Here is a 27447-nt window from a genome sequence, read left to right on the forward strand (position 1 = left end):
AATTTTGTGCATCTATTTTTTTGTACACAGCCACACATTTTTAAAGAGTATGTATGCGCTTAATTCACTTTGAAAATTCTGGCTAAAGTATATAGGTAAAAAGTGCCTGCAACCTTTAGCCTATGCAGGCTGTTTAAAAATGGGCCTTCTGTTTTGTCATTGGTCAAAGAGATGCTGAGGCTCGCAGCTCCTGATTGAAAACTCTGGAGCATCTTTGAAGTCATTCTTGGGCCACAAAGAAGAAATCATTCAAAATAGGGGACAGTGTTCCTTGAACTAGTCACTCTTGAGAAAGCCCAATGAATGAATGAGCTAAACATCCCAAAGCAAGCACACAAATCAACATAAAATTAGTTATGAAAACATGCTGTATCAGACCAAACTCCATTACATCCAGCATCCTGTCTCCAACATTGGTCCATCTGGGTCACTAATTACCCAGAAGATCACAAACTATAGATCCATTTGTTATTGCTCACATCCAGGGATAAAGCGGTGGCTTTCCTAAGTCTACCTGGCTAATAATAGTTTAGAGACTTTTTGAAAAAAACAAAAACATAAGGTAAGCATAAATAAATCCAACATATGCAGATCCACCCTACTATACGCCCAGGTCTGCTCAAATCAATAAATTGTTGTAAAAGACCTTCATACAAGGGACTCACTATTTTTGCAAAAATCTTTTATAGTAGCAGTTCACAAATATAATCACAAGTCTTCCAAAAGTTGCTCTCCTTTTTTTTTTTTTTTTAGCAATTATTAGATGTTTTTATGATGCCAATAAAATTGAGATAGTAATGTTTATTATATCACTGTAAAGTTCACTGCCCTTATCTTGTTGGCCAGTATCACAAATATCTGACATGGCTTTGTATTTCGAGAATGTTTTTGCATCAGGGGTGTTCAATTTAGCTTGCATCCCACAGTAGTAGTGGGTCTCTTGGAATGATTTCAGCAGATTCTGGAGATATATGAGGGTGGATTTACATATTATGGCCTTTTCCTCATGGAGCTTTCTCAAACCCAAATTCCACAGCTTTATTCTGCACTGAGTGAAACATACTTTCTCCAATTTGTTGTAAATTTGCTGTTAATTTTTTGGGGTGTCCCCTAATCTTAGGGTAAATAACCATTCCCTATTTGTTCTATGCCACTCATAAATCTCTACCATATATCCTCTCGGTCATCTCTTCAAGCTGAAGAGTCCTAACCTGTTTAGCCTTTACTCATGAGGAAGCCATTCCATCCCCTTTATCAATTCTATTTGCCTTCTCTGCTCTGTACTTTTTCTAGTTCTGATATATATTTTTTCTGGAGATGGGGGTGACCATAACTGCACACAATAGTAAAGATGCGGTCACACCGTGGATCGATACAGAGGCATTACAATATTCTCCATTTTATTCTTTCTGAACAATTCCTAGCATCTTATTTGCTTTTTTGACCACATTACTCCTAACAATGGAAAATGGAAAGGAGTCAGAAAATTGATTCAATGTCAGCTTTAACATTGTGACCACAATCTGTGACTCATGACAGTACAATCAAAAGAGGCATATTGAACTGAGCATTCTTTGAAAGAAAAGTAATCACTGCCAGAGGTATTCACTGGGTAAGATAAGTTCTGTATAAGATAGAACTTGTTAGGTACTTTTTTGGTCATGACCACCAATAGAAAAGTGATCATTTTGGAGAACGTGTGTCATAGGAAAAGTCCAAGTCATGCAGGGAACCTAACCTTGTGCTCAGTTTTTGCTGGCATATTTCTTTGAACCAGTTTTTGAGTTACCTTCACCTATAGTTTCACTATAAGGGATATAGAAACCACAAGTAAAAACCCTTGTGCAAAATGCATACAGGCTACATTTTTTCTGTAGATATAGGAAAGGAAGCTCCAGAATACTGACAAATTAACTGGGTTGCATGGGAGATTTTTTTGCACATTTTTTAGAGCAACTACTTATTGGTTAGTTGGTGATGCATTACGAACAGAAGTGCCTAAAACGGCAGCCCTGAAATGAATATGTGGCTCTATGGTAGTGACAATACATGTCCACATCGATGATGTGTTTTTCTTATGGCATTCGGATGAAACGAGTCTTTTACAATTCAATCAATGGATCAACTCTTTGGATATGCATTTGAGGTTTACTATGACATTTCATTTTCACGTGATTAATTTTTTGGATATTTTGATTATCAAGGAAGAAGATTCTGTGGTTACTAGTATCTATATGAAACCCTATGAGAGTAATACTCTGCTGCATTTTTCTAGCTTCCACCCTTTTCATTTGTGAAAAAATTTGCCAGTGGGACAGGTTTTACGTCTCCGACGATTGTGCAGTACTAAGCATGAGTTCATACTGCAATCTGAATTGCTTTTTCGGAAATTATTGGACCAAGATTATCCAATGAAATACATCAGGAAAGCATATGACAGCTATAAATGCCGAACGCCAATGGCTATTGTTGGATAAGGCACCAGCTCAATCATCTTCACCGCTGTTTTGTACATTGACGTATTCTGCTAAAGCACCGGCTATAGCAGCGCTGATTTTACAACATTGGCCGGTTTTAAAAATGCATGAAGTTTTTGTGGATAGACCAGTGAAAGCATACAGTCGAGGAATGAATATTAGTGATCATTTGATACATTCCTATTTAAAGTCAGTCCCAGTGGTTGAAGAGACTAGATAATTAGGACTTTGGTCATGTCAGAATTGTAACTTATGTGATCAGGTGATTACAGGACCTTACTGGATTGATACACAAGGAAAAGAACATGTAGCCCATCAATATATGGATTGCTTGTCTAACCATGTGGTGTACCTAATAGTCTGCCCGTGTAATTTATATTATGTAGGCAGAACAAAGTGGACCATCCGTACATGTCTTATTGAGCATCAGAGTTGTTTATCCACCGGGAAGGTACAAGCCCCTATTGTTTCTCATTGTATTCAATTTCAACATACTTTACAAGATCTAAAGTGGAGGGTGATCGAAAAAGTGTATGAAAATCCATGAGGTGGTGATCCTAATGGGATTTTAAACTATAAAGAGCAACAATGGATTTTTCGTTTAAATACACCGCATCTAGGTGGTTTGAATGCAGCAGTAGAATGGAACACCCTTATTTAAATGTTATGACGAGAAAGATGGTTGAGTAAGTAGGAGGGGTTTTGAATGTTCACCAATCCCTGTATTCTCAATGATAGGAGTGACGTGTATTTGCAAGAATATATTTAAACGATGTTCTGGTTGGGACCGGAAAAAGAACGCTGAGCAGCCATGATATAGTTGAGAAAATGTACCAATAATAAGTATGAGACTTGTAAGTGCCTGTCATTGAAAAACTTATATAAGTATTCCTGTGTAATTCTGTCAATATATTGAAGGTTACAAAGAACATGATTATGATTCGAGTTCCTTTATAAACACAGATTCTGAGCCCTTGAAAAAGGATGTAGGCCCGAAACTCTGTCCCATGTCGGGCGTCGGCAATGTAATGCAACCTTAACAATGTTATTCTGTATTCAATGATTTCAACATGTTCTAGGATGATCTGGGCTTGAAGATAAGTGCATATAATATTTTTACAGCTTTTGGAGTATAATAGATGGTAAAATGCAAAAAGAAAAACTTTTTGATTAAAGACTGTAATTGTATGAGAAAAAGTAAAAAACATATTGAATATAATAATGGGGACATTAGGTCACTGGATACACATGACCGATGATTAAAAGTAAGGCTGAGTCTTGAAGTTTAAGTAATATACAATGAAGCCTAGTATGATGGTTATAAAAAAGTGAATAATAATAATAATTCTTGTTCCATCTTAATTCTTTGCATCTTTTGATTATGAAGGATTTTAGTGGATTTGGTTGGTTTTTTTAAGGTATATACTGAATTAGTGTAAGTCATGTTGTGACTGTAGAAGTTTTGACCTTCAGAAATGATTGACCTTGTCATCCCTTTACAACAGACTTGGACAATTGAATTCATTGAGGTCCACCAACCCTAATGAATGTATGTGAGAGATTAAGGTGCACCCTACCTCAACTGTATGAAAATCTATCATATACATATGCATTAGGGATATTCTTAAAACCCAACTGGGTGATGACCCTCAAGGACCAGAGTTGCACACTCCTTCCCTATTGTGTGCTTTATTAGTTATGTGCTTCAAGGCATGCACTTAATCAAGTATGCAATAAACATAGGGGTAGATTTTCATATGTATGTCCGATTTTACAACGTGCTCGCACATGTTATAAAATTGGGAGTCAGCACGCGCAGGGGGTGCACAATTGTGCACCCTGTGCACACCGATGCCCACAGGCTTCCCTCGTTCCCTCCCCCCTAAACTAACCTTCCCACCCCTTCCCCTAACCTTTCCCCCCTCTAACTCTATTCTTATCCCCCACCCCCAAATTGTTATTCTACCTTTTGTGTCTGCTGGCATCCTGCCAGCACACGATCCTCCAGCACAGCGGCAAATGGCAGCTGTGCCGGAGGCCTCTAGCCCCACCGCACTTCGGACCGCCCATTTTATAAAGCCCTGGGACTTAGACACATCTGGAATTACGCGTGTAGGGCTTTGAAAATCAATCCCGTAATATCCTATGTACCTCATTTTGTCCCTGAAATGCTTATTATTGAACAAAGCCCATCCTTCACAATCCTTCCAAGGTTCAAGAATGGGATCACAAAAAAGTGAAACCTCCCAATTTTAAATTAATTAAAAAAAAACTCCAACTCACTAGAGGTACAATAAAAAAATAATTCTGTGCAAAGTAAGATAAGATCAACTTTTGAAAAAATTGAGAAACCGCACTGGGTTAGTCAAACAGATATCATCATCTCTCAATCTTGATTCATTTCTCTTTTGAAAAAATACTCTCTCCAATTAAGTGAAATTTATTTTCAAATTTTCATTTACAAATAAAATAATTACTATTAAAAAAATGTCCATCAGGCAGATCTTCCAAATTTTATTTTATCTTTCAAGAAAACATAAAAAAATAGAAATATATATAAATCCAATCATCTAATAACATTTTTTTGCAGGAGAGATAATTATTGAAAAATCATATTTATTGTAAATCTAATTTTGTATCTTTGAAAAACATACCAAAAGTATCTATTTATTTAGTAATTTGAAAACATCTCAACTGCAAAAAGCACTTATCAGGATGGAAGAAAATCAAATAGTTTTCATGCAATAGCTCAGCAATCTAGTTCTTTCTTGAAATGTGATGTCCAGTAAGATGTTTACTAAACTATAGCACAATGTTTCGTAACCAGTGTGCCTTCAAGTCTGATCAGAGGTTCCACAGAAAAGTCACTACTGCCTAATGCTCAGATCAAGATCATTATCTGGGTTCTGCCCTCAGCATCTTGCAACAACAAAAGACATTAAGAGGTAGATTTTAAAAGGGTTACGCGCATAAGTTATGAGCGTAACCCTTTCAAAAACCCCCTGCGCACGCCGAGCCTATTTTGCATAGGCTTGGGGCGCGCAAGCCCCGGGACGTGCATCGGGGGCGTGTTGGGGGGCAGCGCAACGTTCGGGGCATTCCAGAGGGCATGTCGGGGGCGTGATGCCGGCCCAGGGATGTTTCAGGGGCATGGCCGAGGCCTCCGAAATCGCTCCCGGGCCGGGGAATCGCGCGGCGGCGGCCAATCAGCGCAAGCAAGTTATGCCTGCCTGGAGCAGGCATAACTTTCTCGATAAAGGTAGGGGGGTGTAGATAGGGCTGGAGGGTGGGTTAGGTAGGGGAAGGGAGGGGAAGGTGGGGGGAGGCCGAAGGAAGGTTCCCTCCGAGGCCGCTCCGATTTTGGAGCGGCCTCAGAAGGAACGGGCAGCGCGCGCAGGGCTCGGCGCGCGCAAGGTGCACAAATGTGCACCCCCTTGTGCGCGCCGACCCCAGATGTTATAAGATACGCGCGGCTATGTGCGTATCTTATAAAATCCGGTGTACTTTTGTTTGCGCGGGTGTACATTTATAAAATCTACCCCTAAATTTGCAAGAACTCCTTTTTGAGCACATGTAGTCTTAAGGCCTTCTTCCCTTAATGCGGGAATTAATGAGCAGCATTGCAGTGCACGGATAGCCCTAATCTAAACATTGGGCCCCTCCTCTGCATCAGTTAATTGCAAAATCACTGGAAGACCGTACCATTGTGATAGATCCATGTGTGTGTGTCTTTCCTTTCTCTCTCTTTGTTTTAAAATTTGGATGAAAGGCTAGGGCATTCAGTGCTTCCCTAGCTCTTTTGGCCATATGAGTCCTTTTCATGCCACACTGCTTGCTCCATGGAGGCTGGGGTGCCACACAACATTTTTATTAAAGTAGGTGTGCCTTGGGCTTGAAAAGGTTGGGAAGCATTGCTGCTGCACATTTAAACATAGAACTGTTGTCAGATATAAACTACTGCAGACTCCTGATTTGACCTGCGCTTCGCCAACAGGCTGCTTCAAGGGAAGTTTCTTTGTTTCAAAACATATAAAGATGAATTTTAAAAGCCCGGTGTGCGCCAAAGTCAGGAGATATGTGCCGACATACCATTTAACTGTAAACAAACATGGGGGTCACTTGCTTGATGCGGCAGTTACTGCCCTTAACCAATAAACCTGATACTTCACTTTTGATGCAACTCCAACATTACTCTGTGCTTCAACGGCAGGGGGTGGCAGGAAATTGGACTCAAACAGTAACCAACAAGGGCCCTGACCTTGGCGGTCTGAAAACTAAGTATGGGAAACTGTTAGGTATGGGAGCTTGCTGGGCAGACTGGAAGGGCCGATTGGTCTTTTTTCTGCCGTCATTTCTATGTTTCTATATGTAAGTCAGGCTGGCACGTGCTGCAGGATTTTAAAAGGCGTCCGAGTACGGTACGCACACAAAACATTTTTTGCCAAAAAAGGGGCGAGATGTGGGCATGGTCTGGGTGGGGCATGGGCATTTCAGGATTTATGAATGAAACCAGCGCGTAAATACTTACGCACACAAGCACGCACCAAGGTCCCCTACTGCTTTACTTCTGCTATGGATGGCATGTAAGTCCTAAAACAAAACAAACTAGGCTAGTCAGCAGAATTTTAAGGGTAGGGGCTAACAGAGTAAAAGGGAGGCTAATTAACTCTGGGAGTTAGGAAGTCCTATCTTTTACCTGGGCAAGCTAGTAATTGCAACAGCGTGCGTGTCTACTAAAATCCTTCCACTTCTGCAATAGAGGCGGCATTTGCATGTATATGCACACATCCATATAAAATTGTGTGCACGTATACGTTCATACAGCCCATTTTATACCATGCATGCATATGTTATAATATGTTCACGTCCTTTGCAGCGAGCCGGCATATGTGCATACATGTGCCCCCACGCGGCTGTTTCAAAGGTACCATCCCTGTGAATAAACTGCCTCCCACAGCTGAGGGCAGATTTTAGTGCTAACGGCTTCATGATACTACAGAGAACAGGTTTTCTGACATTTTCAGCCAGGCAATTGGCCAACAACCCTTTTGGTTGGGAGAGACTTGGCTGGGTAGTGTTGATTTTTAGGCACCTAATCATAAGCACACAAACATTGAAAAGAAATGTAGTGGCTAAGTTGCCATAAACTAGGAGCTAGGTTGCAACCTAAACGTTAGCTGGCTGAGTTGGATGGCTAGTGCTCATTCGAAAACTTACTCCGAGTAGTGAACCCAGTCACTCAGGTGTTAATTATATTGTTCTGATGCTTCACGCTAGTGATGCTAATCATGTTCAGTAAACAGCTGAATATACAAACACTAGTAAAATTGAATACCATGAAAAAGCATTGTTTAATATAAACACTCCATTGCAATAATGCCTGAATTTATTTTTTGCAAGAAAACTCTAGACACATTATTGAAATAGTACAGCAGAACTAAATTTATCACAATGACAGTATTTATATACCCCCCCAAAATGCTTCATTTTTCTTGTTTTATATGTGATGCACAAGTTCATATGTAATGCACTTGTTTTTATTGTATCTGCATGCTTTTATGTTATTTGTTAAAGGAAAATTAGTTCTTACCTGTTAATTTTCGTTCCTGTAGTACCACGGATCAGTCCAGACTGTGGGTTGAGCCTCCTTTCCAGCAGGTGGAGACAGACTAAAACTGAAAAGGGTATCCTATATGAGGACAGAGCCTATCCAGTAACCCTTCAGTATAACCAATGTCAAAGCAGAAAATAACAAAACCAGAATAGGATCAAGCAAGTAACCATAAAGCTCAATGGAGCAACTGTGGAACAATGTAAGAAACATGGCATAACTGTCCACGCTTGCATATACTTGGTGCATGAGCAACCAAGGCTTCCGGTGTAATTGCTCAGTATTCTTGCAAAAAATGAAGTATCAAAATCTGCGAATATGCAAGAAAAACAAGCTTCATGAGGACAGAAAAACAGACAGACAGGGAAGGGCGTCTGGACTGATCTGTGGTACTACAGGAATGAAAATTAACAGGTAAGAACTAATTTTCCTTTCCCTGTACGTACCCGGATCAGTCCAGACTGTGGGATGTACCAAAGTTTCCCTAAACTGGGTGGGACCGAGACAGTCCCGCTCGAAGCACTTGCCGCACAAAAGAACCAAAAATTGGAGCTTGCACATCCAGCCGGTAGTGTCGAGCAAAAGTATGCAAGGACGTCCATGTGGCGACCCTGCAAATCTCCTGCGGAGAAACAGATTGTCTCTCCGCCCAGGAAGTAGCTTGAGAACGTAGCGAATGAGCCTTTAGGCCCTCGGGGACCGCTCGACCTTGGCAAAGATAGGCCGAGGAGATTGCTTCTTTCAACCACCGCACAATAGGGGGCCACTCCAGAGGACAAAGAGATGGTCCAAGACCCGGAAATCGTTGGTAACCTGGAGATAGCAAAGCAGAACTCATTTCACATCCAACTTACGGAGATCGCCCCCAGCCGTACCCACAATCTCCTCTGGGGAAAACTCAGGGAGTTCTACCAACTGGTTGACATGGAAGTTGGAAACAATCTTTGGCAAGCAAGAGGGGGCCATCTTGAGGGATACCCCTGAATCGGAAAAATGCAAAAAGGGTTCCCGACAGGACAACGCTTGAATCTCGGAGATCCGTCAAGCGGAGGAGATAGAGACCAGAAAGACTGTCTTGAGCGTAAGATCTTTTAACGTAGCACAATGGAGAGGTTCGAACGGAGCAGCACAAAGGGCCCGAAGGACCAGGTTAAGACTCCACGATGGGCAAGTGGTACGAGAAGGCGGACGTAGGTGTTTGATGCCCTTCCAGAACCGGACCACGGCCGGGTGGCCCGCTAAGGGATGACCTTCTACCCGACCTAGGAAGGAAGCGAGAGCGGAGACTTGCACGTGCAGAGAACTGAAGGAAAGGCCCTTGGAAAGACCCTTCTGAAGAAAAGAAAGGACCAATGAAACCGGGGCGGAGTGCGCAGAGACACCCGACTCCGCGCAAACGGTTCCAAAAACCTTCCAGATACGCACGTAAGCCAGTGAAGTCGACTGCTTACGGGCCCGCAGCAAGGTGGAGATGACCTCCTCCTTGTAGCCCTTACACCTCAGGCGTCGCCATTCAAAAGCCTGGCCGCTAGACAGAAGCGATCGGCCTAGTCTAAATATACGGGTCCCTGCTGAAGAAGCCGAGGAAGGTGGCCTAACCGCAGAGATCTGTCCGTCGCTAGTGTGACGAGGTCCGCGAACCATGGCCTGTGCGGCCACTCGGGTGCTACCTGAACCACGGGTCCCCGGTGGAGTTCTACTCTTCTGAGAACTTTCCCCACCAGGGGCCACGGGGGGGAACACGTACATAAGGACGTCTGCCGGCCAGGAGAGAGCTAAAGCATCCACGCCCTCCGAACCGTGCTCCCTCCAGCGGCTGAAGAACCGATTTGCCTTGGCATTGCGGAGGGTCGCCATGAGGTCTAGGTGGGGGGGGACCCCACCTGTCGATGATGAGATCCATAGCCGCGTCCGAGAGTTCCCACTCCCCCGGATCGAGTGATTGACGAGTGAGAAAATTGGCCTGAACATTCTCCTTGCTCGCGATGTGGGAAGCCGCCAGGCACTGCAGATGTCGCTTGGCCCAGGTGAAGAGACAGCTGGTTTCTAGAGCCACCAGCGGACTGCGGGTGCCCCTTGACGACTGATGTAAGCCACGGTGGTGGAGTTGTCGGACAGAACCCTTACCGCTTTCCCACGGATGAGGGGCACTGAAGAGCCAAGAACACCGCTCGAGTCTCCAATCGATTGATGTGCCAGCGAGACTGAGCTGTCGACCAGATCCCTTGGGTGGACTGGGAAAGACAGACCGCACCCCAGCCCAAGAGACTGGCGTCCGTGGTTACTATCGTCCACTGTGGGGCTTGGAGAGGCATTCCCTGCAGAAGATGAGGAAGGGAAAACCACCACTGCAAGTCGGAGGACTATGTGAAACTGCTCCGACACTGGCTGCCAATGGGATAGCAAAGCTTTCTGTAATGGTCGCATATGAGCAAAAGCCCAGGGACTAGGTCGATGGTGGACACCATGGATCCCAAGACCTGTAGGTAGTCCCAGGCCATCGGAAAAGGTAGCGAGATCAGATTCTGAATCTGGTCGATCAACTTGAGAGCCCTCGCACGCGGCAAGAAGACCTTGCCCACCCGGGTGTCGAAGTGGGCTCCCAGGAACTCTAACTCCTGGGAGGGCTGAAGGTTGCTCTTGGAGAAATTCACTATCCACCCGAGAGACGCAAGAAGAGCTAACACGCAAGCCACCGCCTGCCGACAAAGAGCCTCCAACTTGGCCCACACTAGCCAGTTGTCCAGGTAGGGGTGAACAAGAATTCCCTCTCTGCGAAGAGCCACCACCACCACCATCATTACCTTGGTGAAGGTGCGCAGCGCGGTCATGAGACCAAAGGGAAATCCCGATTGAGGACATGGAAGCGAAGATACTTCTGGTAATTGTGGTGATCGGAATATGGAAGTACGCCTCTGTCAGATCGAGGGAGGCGAGGAACTCTCCGGGGCAAACCGCCGCGATAACCGCTCGCAGGGTTTCCATGCAGAAATGCGGGATCTTGAGGGCCCGGTTGACTCTTTTGAGGTCTAAGATCGGACAAAAAGACCCATCCTTCTTGGGGACGACGAAGTAAATAGAATACTGGCCTGTGCCAAGCTCCTTCTCCGGAACCGGGACCACCGCTCCCAGACTCAGGAGCCTGGCGAGGGTTTGCTCCACCGCTTCCCGCTTGGACCGCCCGCATGGGGAAAAGAGAAAAAGATCCGGTAGGTTGCGAACAATTTCGAAGGTGTACCCATCTCTAATGTCGAGGACCCACTGGCCCAACGTGATTTTGTCCCATTCCTCGAAAAACAGGGAGAGGCGGCTGCCTAGGAAGGGGACCGAGGAATGAGCCAAGTGAACTTCATTGGGTGGCCGGCTTGAGGGTGGAGCGCGCGGGCTGGCCCTCGCAAAAGGGATGACGCCCATGAAAGGGCTGCGACCAAGACTGAGAGCAAGAAGCATAACCCCTCGAGGAGCCACCCCGGCTATGTGGGGTATACCGTCTCTGACCCCGGAAGCGAGGACGAGAGGGTGTAAAGGAGCGGGATGGCCTCGGCCGGTCCTCCGGGAGCTTATAGACCTTATTGTCCCCCAAGGAATCCATAAGCTTCGAGGTCCTCACCAAAAAGCAGCTTACCTTTGAAAGGCAACGTGCCCAGCCGGGCATTGGAGGAAGGATCGGCCGACCAATTGCGCAGCCAAAGAAGTCGTCTGGCGGAGACTGCCGAGGCCTTCACCTTAGACTGGACACGAATGAGGTCATAGAGCGCATCAGCACCATAAGCGACAACGGCTTTGAGACGCTCAGCCTATTCCGCCTCTGCCGACGGGGGGTCCTGGTTGCAGAGTAACTGTTGAACCCACCTAAGACCTGCCCGTAGCATGAGACTGCTGCAAAAAGTCGCACGAACCCCCAGCGCCAAGACTTCAAAAATACGCTTCATATGTGCCTCGAGCTTGTGGACCTGGGCATCTTTCAGGGCCGCAGATCCCTCCATAGGGATGGTGGTATGTTTGGTGACCGCAGAGACGGAGAAGTCCACGGAGGGATTTTTTTAAATTTCTAAACAGTCCTCCAAGAGGGGGTAGAGCTTGCCCATGGCACACGCCACCCGGAGGCCTGCTTCGGGAGCCTCCCATTCCCGCAGGAGTAACAGCTTATGCATGGGATGAAAAGGGAAGGCGGTAGCTGGAGCTCTGAGTCCCGCCAGGACCGGGTCCATATCTTTAGGCAAAGAGGCCATAAGGGTGTCCACGGGGGGCCCCTCCAACCCTAATTCCTGGAGGATAGGGATGAGGGGTTCCAGCTCCTCCCTGCGGAACATCCGTAGGACCCTGGGGTCGTCCCCCTCCAGGGAGGGAAGGGTATCCTCTGCATCAAGGGAGACGTCAGGATCCGGAAGTACCAGGTCCACCAGGGGGTACACCCTGGACCACCCGCACCCGAATAGGGCCCAGGAGCTCCGCAGCGGGCCAGGCATCAACGGCGCAGAGCGAGGAATTTTTGCCGGGGGGGGGGCCCGTCCTCCTCCTCCTGCAGGCTAGCTAAATAGAATTTGTGCAGGAGGAGGACAAATTCTGTGGAGTAACGGGCCCTAGATTTCCGGGGGGGGGGGGGGGTGAGGGGGAGTTGGGGAACCCATCTTGGGTGGCCGCGGGGCTCAAATTGTGGGGGTCTCTGAAAAAAATCAGCCCCTCCCCAGCCCCAGGCAGCTCTGAAAACAGAGCCGCTGAAAAATCCAAACTGGCCGCCATTCCCGGGCTTTGCCGACCCGGGAACGGCCTGGCCATGCTTTGGGGACTCGATTCCCGGTCTAAATTTGCCTGCCCTGCCGAGGAGGGGCCTTCCCACCCGGCAGGCATACTGAGCAGAGGCGAGGCAGGCTGTCTGTCGCGGCATCGGAGCCGCATTGAGAAAAAAAGTTGAAGAAAAAAAGCTTTGAGTGACAGCCTGCAGGCCCGGAGTGAAGCAGGAGGGAAACCTGCTGACTCCTGCCTTTCTGCCTGCCGGTACGATTCCCCTGAAGAAAAAAAGAGGCTCTACTGCTGTCAGAAAAGGATAAATTAAAGACTTTAAACACTTTTATTTTATTTTATTTTTTTAACTGAGGACAGCAGTGGGGTGCTAAGCCCCTCAGGCAGCCAGAGATGGGGAGACGAGAACTGGACCACCAGCCTCGGTCCCCACACCTGGAAGCGCCCACGGACTCAGGCTATGCTCCGCACAAGGGGCGAAGCCCCCCTGAGTCCGGCAAGAGCCAGGAGATGACTAGCGTCTCCTATTCAGAAAAAGACAAAGTACTGATCTAACAAAAAAATCCTAGTTTTTGTTTTTTTTTTTTGAAAGAAGCCAAACACAAACTAAGGAGAAGTACTTGCTTGATCCACGAAAGAGAAAAAGAGACGGCTAACTAGCCGAAAACAGGAGACCGAAGGGTGAGCTGATACACCTGCTGGAGACAGACGAATACTGAAGGGTTACAGGATAGGCTCTGTCCTCATATAGGATATCCTTTCAGTTTTAGTCTGCCTCCACCTGCTGGAAAGGAGGCTCAACCCACAGTCTGGTCTGATCCGGGTACGTACAGGGAAATGCTGTTTTAGTGTAAGCTGCTTAGTCAAAGTAAAGAAAAAATACCATTTATTAGAGATGTGAATCGTGTGATCGATCGTCTTAACGATCGATTTTGGCTGGGGGGGGGGAGGGAATCGGATCGTCGCGGTTTTTTTAAATATCGTGTAAATCTTAAATCGGGGGAGGGTGTGTTGCCGTATTGCTGGGGGGGGGGAGGGAATCGGATCGTCGCGGTTTTGTTTTTTTAAATATCGTGTAAATCTTAAATCGGGGGAGGGCGTGTTGCCATTTTGCAATACGGCAACACGATTCGAGTGCAGGAGGTCGTTCCCGGACCCCCGCTGGACTTTTGGCAAGTCTTGTGGGGGTCAGGAGGCCCCCCCAAGCTGGCCAAAAGTCCCTGGGGGTCCAGCGGGGGTCCGGGAACGATCTCCTACGCTCGTGACGTCGGGGGACAGGAACCAAAATGGCGCCGGCGCTACCTTTGCCCTGTCATATGACAGGATACAATACTTCTGGCTATTAATCTAATATATCACACTACAATAATATTCAACAACATATAGTGACATATAAATATATTTCTCAATCTTTATTGATAACAAAAGGTATTAAAAACCTCTAAACAATTTTGTTCTAAATATACCCCGGATCACCACATTTAAAAGTACACCAATACCATATTCTTTCACATACCATCCATTCAACACATTCACACAACAAAGTATACAAAAAAGTTTTTTACAAACAATTCCTCAAAATTCACATTAGATACACAACAGCTAATTCATATATCTTTTATAAGCAGAAAGAGTCCAATTTCACCAAATTTTCTTCTTCGTTCCCAAAAACGTCAGACACTTCAATAAATCTTTTTATCCTCTCTCTTTATCCTCTCGACATGTTTCGCCTCTTGTCAGGCTTCTTCAGGAGAGCTTGTGTAAAGTCTCCTGCTGCTTATATTTTGATCTTCAATCGATATCCAAAGGAATTATTTTTCTACAAACATTTCACAAATTTAATTAATATTTTCTAAAAAAATTTTTCAATTCTAACATTTTACAAAATCATTCTAAAACATTTCATCATTAGCTATTTTACCTGAACGTCCTAGCTAATCTCTCCTGGACGTGCAGCAGATATCCCCGACTCTTTTTTTCACCATTTAAATATATCTTACTTCACCTAGAGACAAGTAATTTAAGAGACTTTAACTTTCCCAAACTCCAAAGAGAAAAATTTCACACATACTTAGAATATATAAGAGAATCCTACCTTTTCTTCATTTCAGCAAAAAACGCCATGACCAAACCTTCAGAAAACGTCCAAACCGAGTGAGTCAGCGGAAGTATGACCTACCACATCCTCCAAACTTTTTAAAGTCCATTGAACCAATCACAACAGAGAATATCTCCACACTCCACCCCTCAATCACCCGCGAAAATCAAACCTATCAGCACAATGGTTCATTTCCACACTACAGTTCTCAAAACTTAGAGACACGCCACCCAATCAATTTTATCGTTTAATCCCTTTGGCCACATAGTTCCTAAAGAGAAAATCCAACGCTGCTCCGTTTGCAATAATTTCTTATTCAGATTACCTCCACGTCTATTACAAATCTCTTGCAAAACAAAGAAACGGAGTTCTTCTACCAAATGCTGTTGTTCCCGCCAATGTTTTACCAAAGGTGCTGTCTCCACTCCATGTCTAATCCTACTACAGTGTTCAAGTATGCAAAGTCTAATCACTCTTAATGTCTTTCCAACATAAAAAAGCCCACAAGGGCACTGTATTATATAAACCACTGACCGTGTCTGACATGTTGTAAAATTTCTTAGTACATACGTTTTTCCCGAAACCGGGTGAATGAAGGATTGAAGCGATAAAGATAATCTACATACACTACATCTTGAACAAGGGAAGTGACCACCTTCACTCCTATCTTCTTTCATTTCAACTCCAATATCCGAGTGTACCAATATATCTTTAAGATTCCTCGATCTTCTAAACGAAAAAAGTGGAGGATCCATCATCCCTTTAAACCCGCTTACAAGATGCCAGTGATCTTTAATCACCTGTATCAAATCCCCTACTCTATTTGAATAGGGTAACACACAAACTAACGAAGGGGTCTTCTGATCTCTTTTAGGGTTCAGTAACAAATCCCTATTCATATACCGGGCTCTTTTATATGCCCGACGAATTACACGTTTAGGATACCCCCTTTTTTCAAACCTTTCCTGTAAGTCTTTCGCATGAGTCTTAAATGTGGTTATATCGGAACAAATCCTCCTAATCCTAAAGAATTGCCCAACTGGGATATTTTCCCTAATATGCCGCGGATGAAAACTACTAAAATGTAGTAACCCATTCCTGTCTATTTCCTTCCAATACAACTCAGTTACTAATACCCCATCCTTTTTACCCACTTTCATGTCTAAAAAAGGAACCCATCGTGTCTGGATATCACAGGTAAATTTAAGATTGATATCTTGAGTATTCAAATATTGAAAAAAATTTTTGAATTCACTCTCAGTTCCAGACCAAACAATAAAGATATCATCAATGTATCGACACCATAACCTTACTTGCTTGTACCATTGTGAAGAGTAAACAAACTGTTCCTCAAAAGATGTCACGTACAAACAAGCAAGGTCCGGTGCCATTGTAGCACCCATAGCGGTTCCATGAACCTGCTGAACCTGCTGATAGAAATCATCCTGAAACAAAAAATAGTTCTGGGTAAGTGCCATGGTACTTACCCAGGTAAGTACATCGACTTACCCATGGTACTTACCCATGGTACTTACCCAGGTAAGTACTTACCCAGGAGGTACATCGACAATTGGGGGATAAAATTTTTTATAGACGATTGGAATCTGATCCGACTGAAACATTGGCTTCTCAGATCGCTGAGGTGATTACAGAAGCACTTAGTGTGGGATGGGTAACAATAAAAGAAGCAGCATTTCTGGTGAATCGGAACCCCCAAATTCCTGTCTTTTATATATTGCCAAAGGTGCACAAATCTTTACAGTCCCCTCCAGGAAGACCTATAGTGGCCGGAATCGGCTCTGTGTTGGAACCTTTATCGATCTATGTAGATCATTTTTTAAGACCTTTTATTTCTATGGCTAGATCTTATATAAGAGACTCATCTCACTTGATAACTGTATTGAAAAGTCTTTCTGACATATCAGAGTCCACTTTGTTAATATCGATGGATATTGAATCATTGTATTCAAATATCCCCCAGAGGGCGACTATTCAGTTGATAGAGAGGGTTTTGGACACAAGGATTGATAAGCGGGTTCCGACGCATTTTTTAGTTGAGTTAGCAACCATGGCACTTACCCAGAACTATTTTTTGTTTCAGGATGATTTCTATTAGCAGGTTCATGGAACCGCTATGGGTGCTACAATGGCAACGGACCTTGCTTGTTTGTACGTGACATCTTTTGAGGAACAGTTTGTTTACTCTTCACAATGGTACAAGCAAATAAGGTTATGGTGTCGATACATTGATGATATCTTTATTGTTTGGTCTGGAACTGAGAGTGAATTCAAAATTTTTTTTCAATATTTGAATACTCAAGATATCAATCTTAAATTTACCTGTGATATCCAGACACGATGGGTTCCTTTTTTAGACATGAAAGTGGGTAAAAAGGATGGGGTATTAGTAACTGAGTTGTATCGGAAGGAAATAGACAGGAATGGGTTACTACATTTTAGTAGTTTTCATCCGAGGCATATTAGGGAAAATATCCCAGTTGGGCAATTCTTTAGGATTAGGAGGATTTGTTCCGATATAACCACATTTAAGACTCATGCGAAAGACTTACAGGAAAGGTTTGAAAAAAGGGGGTATCCTAAACGTGTAATTCGTCGGGCATATAAAAGAGCCCGGTATATGAATAGGGATTTGTTACTGAACCCTAAAAGAGATCAGAAGACCCCTTCGTTAGTTTGTGTGTTACCCTATTCAAATAGAGTAGGGGATTTGATACAGGTGATTAAAGATCACTGGCATCTTGTAAGCGGGTTTAAAGGGATGATGGATCCTCCACTTTTTTCGTTTAGAAGATCGAGGAATCTTAAAGATATATTGGTACACTCGGATATTGGAGTTGAAATGAAAGAAGATAGGAGTGAAGGTGGTCACTTCCCTTGTTCAAGATGTAGTGTATGTAGATTATCTTTATCGCTTCAATCCTTCATTCACCCGGTTTCGGGAAAAACGTATGTACTAAGAAATTTTACAACATGTCAGACACGGTCAGTGGTTTATATAATACAGTGCCCTTGTGGGCTTTTTTATGTTGGAAAGACATCAAGAGTGATTAGACTTCGCATACTTGAACACTGTAGTAGGATTAGACATGGAGTGGAGACAGCACCTTTGGTAAAACATTGGCGGGAACAACAGCATTTGGTAGAAGAACTCCGTTTCTTTGTTTTGCAAGAGATTTGTAATAGACGTGGAGGTAATCTGAATAAGAAATTATTGCAAACGGAGCAGCGTTGGATTTTCTCTTTAGGAACTATGTGGCCAAAGGGATTAAACGATAAAATTGATTGGGTGGCGTGTCTCTAAGTTTTGAGAACTGTAGTGTGGAAATGAACCATTGTGCTGATAGGTTTGATTTTCGAGGGTGATTGAGGGGTGGAGTGTGGAGATATTCTCTGTTGTGATTGGTTCAATGGACTTTAAAAAGTTTGGAGGATGTGGTAGGTCATACTTCCGCTGACTCACTCGGTTTGGACGTTTTCTGAAGGTTTGGTCATGGCGTTTTTTGCTGAAATGAAGAAAAGGTAGGATTCTCTTATATATTCTAAGTATGTGTGAAATTTTTCTCTTTGGAGTTTGGGAAAGTTAAAGTCTCTTAAATTACTTGTCTCTAGGTGAAGTAAGATATATTTAAATGGTGAAAAAAAGAGTCGGGGATATCTGCTGCACGTCCAGGAGAGATTAGCTAGGACGTTCAGGTAAAATAGCTAATGATGAAATGTTTTAGAATGATTTTGTAAAATGTTAGAATTGAAAATTTTTTTTAGAAAATATTAATTAAATTTGTGAAATGTTTGTAGAAAAATAATTCCTTTGGATATCGATTGAAGATCAAAATATAAGCAGCAGGAGACTTTACACAAGCTCTCCTGAAGAAGCCTGACAAGAGGCGAAACATGTCGAGAGGATAAAGAGAGAGGATAAAAAGATTTATTGAAGTGTCTGACGTTTTTGGGAACGAAGAAGAAAATTTGGTGAAATTGGACTCTTTCTGCTTATAAAAGATATATGAATTAGCTGTTGTGTATCTAATGTGAATTTTGAGGAATTGTTTGTAAAAAACTTTTTTGTATACTTTGTTGTGTGAATGTGTTGAATGGATGGTATGTGAAAGAATATGGTATTGGTGTACTTTTAAATGTGGTGATCCGGGGTATATTTAGAACAAAATTGTTTAGAGGTTTTTAATACCTTTTGTTATCAATAAAGATTGAGAAATATATTTATATGTCACTATATGTTGTTGAATACTGTCATATGACAGGGCAAAGGTAGCGCCGGCGCCATTTCTATCAACGCACCCGTGGCCCGAGAGTAAAAGATCACACCGGGACCCCCCCACTGGACCCCAGGTAATTTAAGACATTTTGGGGGGGTTCAGGAGGGTGGGGGATTTATTTTAAAGGGTCGGGGTGGGTTTTAGGGTTGTTTTAGTGTGCCGGTTTTCCCGCCCTCCCCCTTCCCCCGATTTACGATTTTTGACGATAAATCGGGGGAATTCCTATTATATATTGCCTCTAACGATTTTTGACGATTTAAAATATATCGGACGATATTTTAAATCGTCAAAAAACGATTCACATCCCTACCATTTATATTTGAATAATTCATACCTTACAATAATACTATTAGTTTATACTTTCACACATATGCAGATTAGATTTGGTATAAAATTTGTTTTTTAAATTCTGATTTTTCACATTAAAAATATAAACATATCCAATGCAGAAAGTATTCTGACGTTAACAACAATGACATTTACCTTTGGAGAGGAAATCTTTACGTAAACTATAATGGGTGCCAAAGAGGTTTTACAGAGCTGGGTGGGATGATTAATAGTATCGGCATCAAGTACTACCAACTGCAGTGTTCGTGCTAATTCAAAGATCCGTTCAATTTCACTCTGAACTTCAGCTGAAAGTGGAAAAAAAAAAAGAGAGAAATTTGCTGTTTTGGTTTATTCAAAGCTATAAGAAAAAGTTACATTGAGGTGAATTAGCATGTAATTTCTATCACTCAAAAGTGGAGAAAGAGCCCAGTGTTTAGAGCAGCAGGCTGAGAATCAGAGAACCCAGGGTTCAAATCCCACTTCTCTCACTGATGCTCCTTGTGACCTTGGGCAAGTCACTTGGACCTTATTCATTAAGCTGCAATATTTTTCCTGGAGGGGAAAATACTGCAGGGTTTCCTAAGGAGCAGCATTTGGTACTGCTACTTTGTAAACCCCATGGTATTTTCCCTGGTGGTAAAATATTGCCAGGAAAATACTACAGCTTTACTACCCTTGTAAATTATATGCAATGATGGCCCTAGGACTGTAGGGCCACTGTGCCTTACAGGGGCCAATCAGCCCTGACTAACACCCCACCCAACTGTCAGGCCGCTACAGTAAGGAGCGTAGGAAGAGGTGCGTTACGACCGGGCGCACCCGCGTTTGCCGCACGCACAGTTCGGATCACCTACCGCTCGACACTGTATTTAAATAGCTTGCAAATGCAAGCCGCGTCCAAGAAGCGTCCGTGAAGCGTTAGGCCTGCGCAATCCATTTTACTGTTCACAGCGCTATACAGTATCCTGGGTGCAGTGGTACCTGTCATTTCAAATGACGTTTGAAATGACAGGTACCAGGGGGGATTGCGAGTCCTCTCCCCCCCTCCCGAAGCAAGGCAGCGCGAAAATTAAAACAAAAGTGAATAAAGTGTAATAAGAGTAATAAAAGTAAACTTACTGCATGTGAATTTCCTTTGAACAGTCCTCTCTCTCTCTCCTCCTCCCGGGCGGGCGAAAGCGTATGGGCGAAAGCGTACGGCGTGCATTCATTCACTCACCTTCGCCGGCGGGCGTGCATTCATCCAGCGGAGGGAGCCGGCGGCGAAAGTGGCTTCCAGCAGCCCCCGCCGGCGGTGAATGAATGCACGCCTGTGCGTGCAATTTGGGAGCTCAAGGCGTGACGTCACGACGTTTGACGTCACGGCGTGTGACGTCAGCGTTCGCTAATGCACTGCCTTGAGCGCCCAAATTGCACACACAGGCGTGCATTCATTCACCTTCGCCGGCGGGGGCAGGGGAGCCAAAGCGGCTTCCAGCAGCCCCCGCCGGCGAAGGTGAATGAATGCAATTTGGGCGCTCAAGGCAGTGCATTAGCGAACGCCGACGTCACACGTCGTGACGTCACACCTTGAGCGACCAGATTGCACGTACAGGTGCGCATTCAATCACCTTCGCCGGCGGGGGCTGCTGGAAGCCGCTTTCGCCGCCGCCTCCCTCCGCTGGATGGATGCATGCACACCCGCCGGCGAAGGTGAGTGAATGAATGCACGCCCGCCGGCTCCCGCTGTGTACGGGTGTGCATTCATTCACTTTTGCCCGCACGCTTTCGCCTGCCGCTTTCGCCGCCAGCTGCCCCCGGGAAGCAGGGGAGCCGCAGTATGCGCCTTGGGAGGAGGAGGAGAGAGAGAGGACTGTTCAAAGAAAATTCACATGCAGTAAGTTTACTTTTATTACACTTTATTTACTTTTGTTTTAATGACATGTTGATTTTCGCCCTGCGCCCTGCTTTGGGAGGGGGGGATTTTGACCGGAGCCTGCCTATTGCTGTCACACCACACTAACGCCAGGGTAAGGGTCCCGGGGGGTGAGGGGGTCGTTTGCCCATGAAATTTCGTCTCTCTGACCTGACGCTCCACACTAACGCAGGGGTAAGGGTAGGCGGTAAGTTAGCAGGTTAAACGTGCGGCAAAACTACAGGTTAAAAAGGAGATAATCGGGGCGCACATTGCTGTATGGGAGGGAATAGCTAATCGGAGTGTTTACATCTCATATACATGCTGCGGGCGGAAAGGGTTACCCGGTGATTTAAAGAAGCGGTAAGGATGAGTTTAAAGGGGTAGTGAATCGCGGGTTGGACTTACGCAGACAAATTGTGAGTTAGAAGCGGGTTAGAAGCAGGGTAACCGCGGCCGCACTTTACTGTATCGGCCTGTGTGTTATTTAAGTTTTTATTAATCCAAGAGTTACAATACTCTTTGTCAACAGTTCCAGCCGTAGAAAGAACATAAAAGCAAGAAAATATATTTCCAGGGATATTTTCCATTGAATTCCCCCTTCACCCCATCCCTGCAATTGTCCAAAATGTTAACTAGAATTAAGCAAGCTGGCTGATATGAGATTTAAGTAAAACAACATGCCATGTCCATATTTAGCTTTACTTAGCTTTGCTGTTTATACCACCGTATGAAGGGTTCCCAAACAGCTACATGAGAAGCCACCTTATCTCTACGGATTACTGTTAGGTAGCTCATATAGGGGAGGATTTAAAAAAAACAAAAACAAAACAAAAACACGCACACGTCTATGTGCGTGCATTACCCAGCGCGCGCGATTTTATAACATGTGCGTGTCGGTGCGCACGTTACAAAATTAAGGGTGGAGCACACAAGGGGGGGGGGGTACACTTTTGCGATTTTCACGCAGCGACTCATCGGGGCCTTCCCCGGTCCACTCCAATTTAGGAGCGGACTGGGAGGGAAATTTCCTACCCCCTACCCTAACCTCCCTTCCCCTTCCCCTCTCCTCCCTACCCTCTAAAAACCAATTTTAAATGTTTTTAACTTTTATTTTACAAGTTACTTCAGGGTCCGACCTGAAGTCACTTGCGCGTGCCGGCAGCCGATCGGCGCACAATGCGCCGGGATAGCAAACAATGGTGCTATCCTGGCCCACTCCCCTGCCTCACCCCTCCCCATCCAAAACACACCCTCCCTCAGGCCCGCCCCTTCCAAGAGATCCGGCACTTGAGCACGTCCCAGCCTTTATGCGCTTGGTCGGGCCTCTTGGAAGATTCCCCCGGTGCATGTAAGGCCTGGCCATGCGCGTAAACACCGAGATTTATGCATGCCGGGAATTTAAAATCTGTCCTATAATATAATGTCAAAGTCTTCCAAAGAAATGACCTTTGCCTTGGAGTGTTCACCCTCTTCCAATGAGCTGTTACTTCAATTCGAGCTAAACACATAATATGGTTTACCAGCTTTTTCACGTTAGGAGACCAGATACTCGGATAAATAGACAGTAGAAAGACTATGGGATCCCAAAGAATTGTTATGGATGTCATCTCTTTGACCAGACCATCAATCCACTCCCAAAATTCTTCTACATTTAGACATGTTCCCACAGTTCCACATTGTCTCCAGCAATCCACCTCTTAATTGAAGTATATTTTATTTAGCTTATAAAGCATGATGTACCATCTATACAGAATTTCATAGTTTGTTTCAACAACTGTGGAGGATATTAAACTCTTAGCCATTGCCAAATAGCAATCTTCCCATGTTTTATCATCAACAGAATCCCCTCAATCCTTTTCCCACTCTACAACATGTCTGCATTTAACTTCATGTGTAGGGAACAACATTAAAATAAATTTTGGAAAGTAGACCTTTCTTTCTAAATTGTTTAATACACATTTCTTTAAAGTCAGACAAAACACAAATTACGTGACTCTTAATAGGGTCTCAAGATAAGCAGTGACTCAGTTGTACTTTTTTTCAGTTATATTTTTATTACATTTTTTATTGTTACATAAATAAAAAAAAACATCAGACCTGGGTCCTGGTCGAGGCCTAAGCATCAGAACCCAGCTTCAGGATCTGGTATCAGACCTGGGCCCGGGCTCTCTGGAGTGGGCTGGGACATCAGAGCAGATAAGTTTTCAAAGTTTTTGAAGCATGGGCTTTTGCTCGGGTCTCGGCAAAGGCCCTGGCAGTGGGCCAGGACCAAGGCTGAGACACTGGCATCATGTTCGGCCATATGCTGTGGCCCTTGCATTGGGTTGCAGCCTATGCCTAGGCCAGGCCCTGGTTTCGGGTATAGGCTTAGGCCGAGGCACCTGCATTGTGTTCGGACATAGGACGAGGCCCAAGCTTTGAGTCTCAGCCTATTCCCTATATGGGGCCCAAGTTTTGGGTGTAGGCCAAGGTCCAATAGGTTAATTTTTTTTTCTGATTTCAAAATGGAACAAAATTCCAATGAATTTTCATAAGAATTTAAATTGCTCGGTTTTGAAAATGACCAAAAATAAATAGGAAATTTTGTCTCATTTCCTATTTCATTTCTTCCAAATGCTAATCCTTATTGAGCAGGTCTAACTTATTTGGTTAACTTTACCGGATAAGTTTCAATATCGTTACTTATCTAGCTAAGGCCTATATTTATCAAAATGCTATAAATATAGCGGAAATAGTCCCCGCAATAAAAAAAATGGGGGTGTTAGGCTAATTACCCTGCTTCTGCATCACATAGGCAATTTGTCGCACCTGTGCTATTTTTTGCTTTACACGCTGATTAATACATTGCAGAGAGAGAGAGAGAGAGAGAACCTCTGTTTAGAGTCAGTCTGACACTCTCTATATATGTATCGCTGTAGAGGGGCACTTTGAATCGGGGTGGTTTCAGAAGGTGGCGGGTGGTTTAGGATTGTGGTGTCATAGAAACATTCTGAGGTATTCATCCCCCTAAACCCCCCCACTTTCCAAAACCCACCCCAATTCAAAGTGCCCCTCTACAGCGGTACATATATAGAGTATCATACTAACTCTATACTGAATCTCTCTCTCTCTCTCATTTTCTCCACAAGCACCACATGATTGGTGCACTTTCGTGGCTCTAAGTGTGCCAATCAGGCCCTGGCTTGGGAGGAGGGAAGACGTGCCTGAACAACTTCAAGTCATGTTGTCGTTCTGACAGCAGCGAGTGGGTGAGTTAAAGGATTGGGAGAGGTGTGGGGGATAAGCTGTCTGAATACCACACTGAGATGGGGGAGGAGGGAGGATGTGTCTTAGCCACTGCAAATGCTGTTATCGTCCTGACTGCAGCGGGTGAGTTAAGGGATCGGGCAGGGGAGCATGCAAAGAATTCAATCATGCATTTTGAATTACCGGTATTAATGTGGATTGACCTGTGGATAAGGCAATCACGATTTTAAGGATCTATTTTTGTACTAAACTTTTTCGACTTATACACGAGTATATATGGTAGTTATCCAGCTAAATGGCAATAGCTGAATGGGACCAGATATTCATCTGCCACCATTTAGCTGAATAGGGACCCTGATTATCCGGCTAAGTAGCGCTGAATATCAGCCCCTTAAAGTCCATTTCCTCAGTTAAACAGTTTTACCCAGAGCAGTGGCTTTGAAAATTATCCTTGTCAGTGAATTTTCTGAGGGAAGCTATCCAGGTAGTTTTTCTTTGAAAAGTGCTCAAGGAATCTGCCACTAGATGGTTTTGTGAAAATTGCCCCAGAGTGGGCAGCAGCAGTAAATGTGTACTTGTTGGGAATGCAGGCACATCAAGAAAGGGACTGCTAAAACCAGCAAGAAATGCATTGCAATAATGGAGGCAGGACAAGATGAAAGAGGCAACAAAAGTCTAGGAAGGTTGGGGGAACAGGAGTTCAGATCTAGCTCAGTCCGGCACTCCTAGAGAAGGATGAGTACCCTGATTAATGGATACATTCCCCGCTGACTTATAACTGCTCTTTAGCATTTTTCCTTGATATTTTCCTTTCAGGGCTTTGTTTCCCTTTATATTTTTGTAATTGGATCACCCATAGTGGACCTCTGGGTGTAGGAATGCAATTTTACTTTTTTTTCTTTTGATCATTTACTGGAGACGTGTTTTTCCTCTCCTCCACCCTATGCTATTTCAAGATTGTATCTCTTGATTTCAAACAAAATTGCATAAATAAAAAATTTAAAAAAAGGAAAAAGGAAAGCAGTGTTCAGGGTATGCTACCTTATTCTGGGTAAGGAAATAATCCAAGCTCCTGAGCTGTGTTTACTCGGTTTTTGGAAGAAACATAGCCTCACGGTTGCACAAAGAAAGCTAGCTGATCACTTTAATTCATGCAGGACAATTTACTATCGTGCTAAGGTGGAAATCACCTCCTACTTTGTAATGTTGGCTGTGACAGGTACACAAGATTGCTCTTGTGGAGAAGCTCGTAAATGAAAAGAATCAGTATACGACACACTATGGTCCCCTGAACTTGTGCAAGCCGTAGCTTCTGGACACCCACCCCTCCCACCCTTGACCACACAAAGGCACAGTAAGGTAAATCATGTTCCTTTATTGAGTGGAAGAAACGGCCACAGCCAATTAACATTACTTTAAACATTAACCATCAACAAATATTGAACAAGCTTAACAATTGGCAATACCTATAGCCTATGCCCTCACCGGTATAATTGCATGTTCTTACCCACCCCTCTGTTTTTTGGAGACGGCAGCCCTCCATCCTTCCGCTCCGTGAAGGTGGTATACCATTGGCATCCCGCTCCGTGAATGCCACTCCAGCCTTCCGCTCCATGAAGATGGAACACCCACCACTGGCATCCCGCTCCGTGAATGCCTCTGTGGCTACTGCCACTCCGTGCAGTGTTCTGCCGCCTCCTCCCACCCCTGGCCTTGCGGGCCCCGGTTATTGCTTATGCCAGGCCTTCATTGGGCCACCCCCCAGACTGGCCATCATCTTTGTCTGTGCCATGCTTAGCGTATATCCATACCCACGCTTTCCCCCTATGCAAAGTCCTTGGTGCTCTGCTCCTCCCCTTCCCCCACCCCTGACACCAAAAACTTCCCCCCTATGCAGCGACAAATCTCCTTATGCACCGGTGAGGACCCTGCCAAAGTAGGAAACAGTAACACCTTATTTGTTTCCTACCCCCACTAATCCACTAGTGCTGCTGTGGCCGTTTGCAGGGTGAGGATGAAGATATCCAAGCCCACATCGGATAGGTGAACCCCATCCGGCCTATACATGCCTGCACAGGTAGTAGAAATATCATCATGTCTGATGACGTGACCCCCTATCGCCGTCACCTAGGTACCCACTTCCCTATTTAATTTATGCCTGCATTTCTCGATGCCTTTATGTGACTTTGCATCCCTCCGTACCAATCGAGGGATAATGTGAGTCCACATCGATACCATGGATGGCCAAAGAGCCTTAACTGCAGTCAAATCTTTCTTGATAGCAATTATAAGGTCAATGTTTTTGACTGAGACCAAATCATTACCTCCTAAATGAAAGATGATAATGTCTGGCCATGGAAGTTGCGTGGTGTATTGCAGGATGGACGGCATTAGTTGGACCCACCTCATCCCTCGGTTGCCTAGCCAGAATATGCTGGCCTTGCTGTGAGATATGCCCATCTGATCACTGGAGGTCTTTTTTCTGGCTCTAATGTGAGCCCAATAAATGTATGAGTGCCCCAGGATCCAGATCACCTTCATGACTGCAGCTGACGAGTCTATGATAGATAAGAATAAGAACGGTTATGGGGAACTGGATATGTGGCGAAGTGCCCTGTTACGTTTTCCTAGGGAACCTGTTTTGTGGGCAGTATGTATGACTTGTATTTACCGGATTTCCATCGCCCTACCGCTTTTATTTGATCCTCGCTGAAACCAGGCAGAGCAATACTAAGTCCCGCAGTAGCCTA

The 27447-nt window shown here is 44.4% G+C and overlaps 1 protein-coding gene across 4 annotated transcripts in view; it reads right to left on the reverse strand.

Moving 5' to 3' along the window:
* The window catches only part of CACNB2 (calcium voltage-gated channel auxiliary subunit beta 2), a 731917-nt gene that overhangs the window by 19738 nt on the left and 684732 nt on the right, over window positions 1-27447 (reverse strand). For all 4 annotated transcript variants that reach the window (XM_029588744.1, XM_029588746.1, XM_029588747.1 and 1 more), the window contains one exon: window positions 19708-19859. In XM_029588744.1, the coding sequence (XP_029444604.1) occupies window positions 19708-19859 (152 nt within the window). The remainder of the gene's footprint in view (window positions 1-19707; window positions 19860-27447) is intronic.

This window comes from Rhinatrema bivittatum, chromosome 2 (assembly GCF_901001135.1).
Source record: "Rhinatrema bivittatum chromosome 2, aRhiBiv1.1, whole genome shotgun sequence".
In the NCBI taxonomy this organism is placed as follows: Eukaryota; Metazoa; Chordata; class Amphibia; order Gymnophiona; family Rhinatrematidae; genus Rhinatrema; species Rhinatrema bivittatum.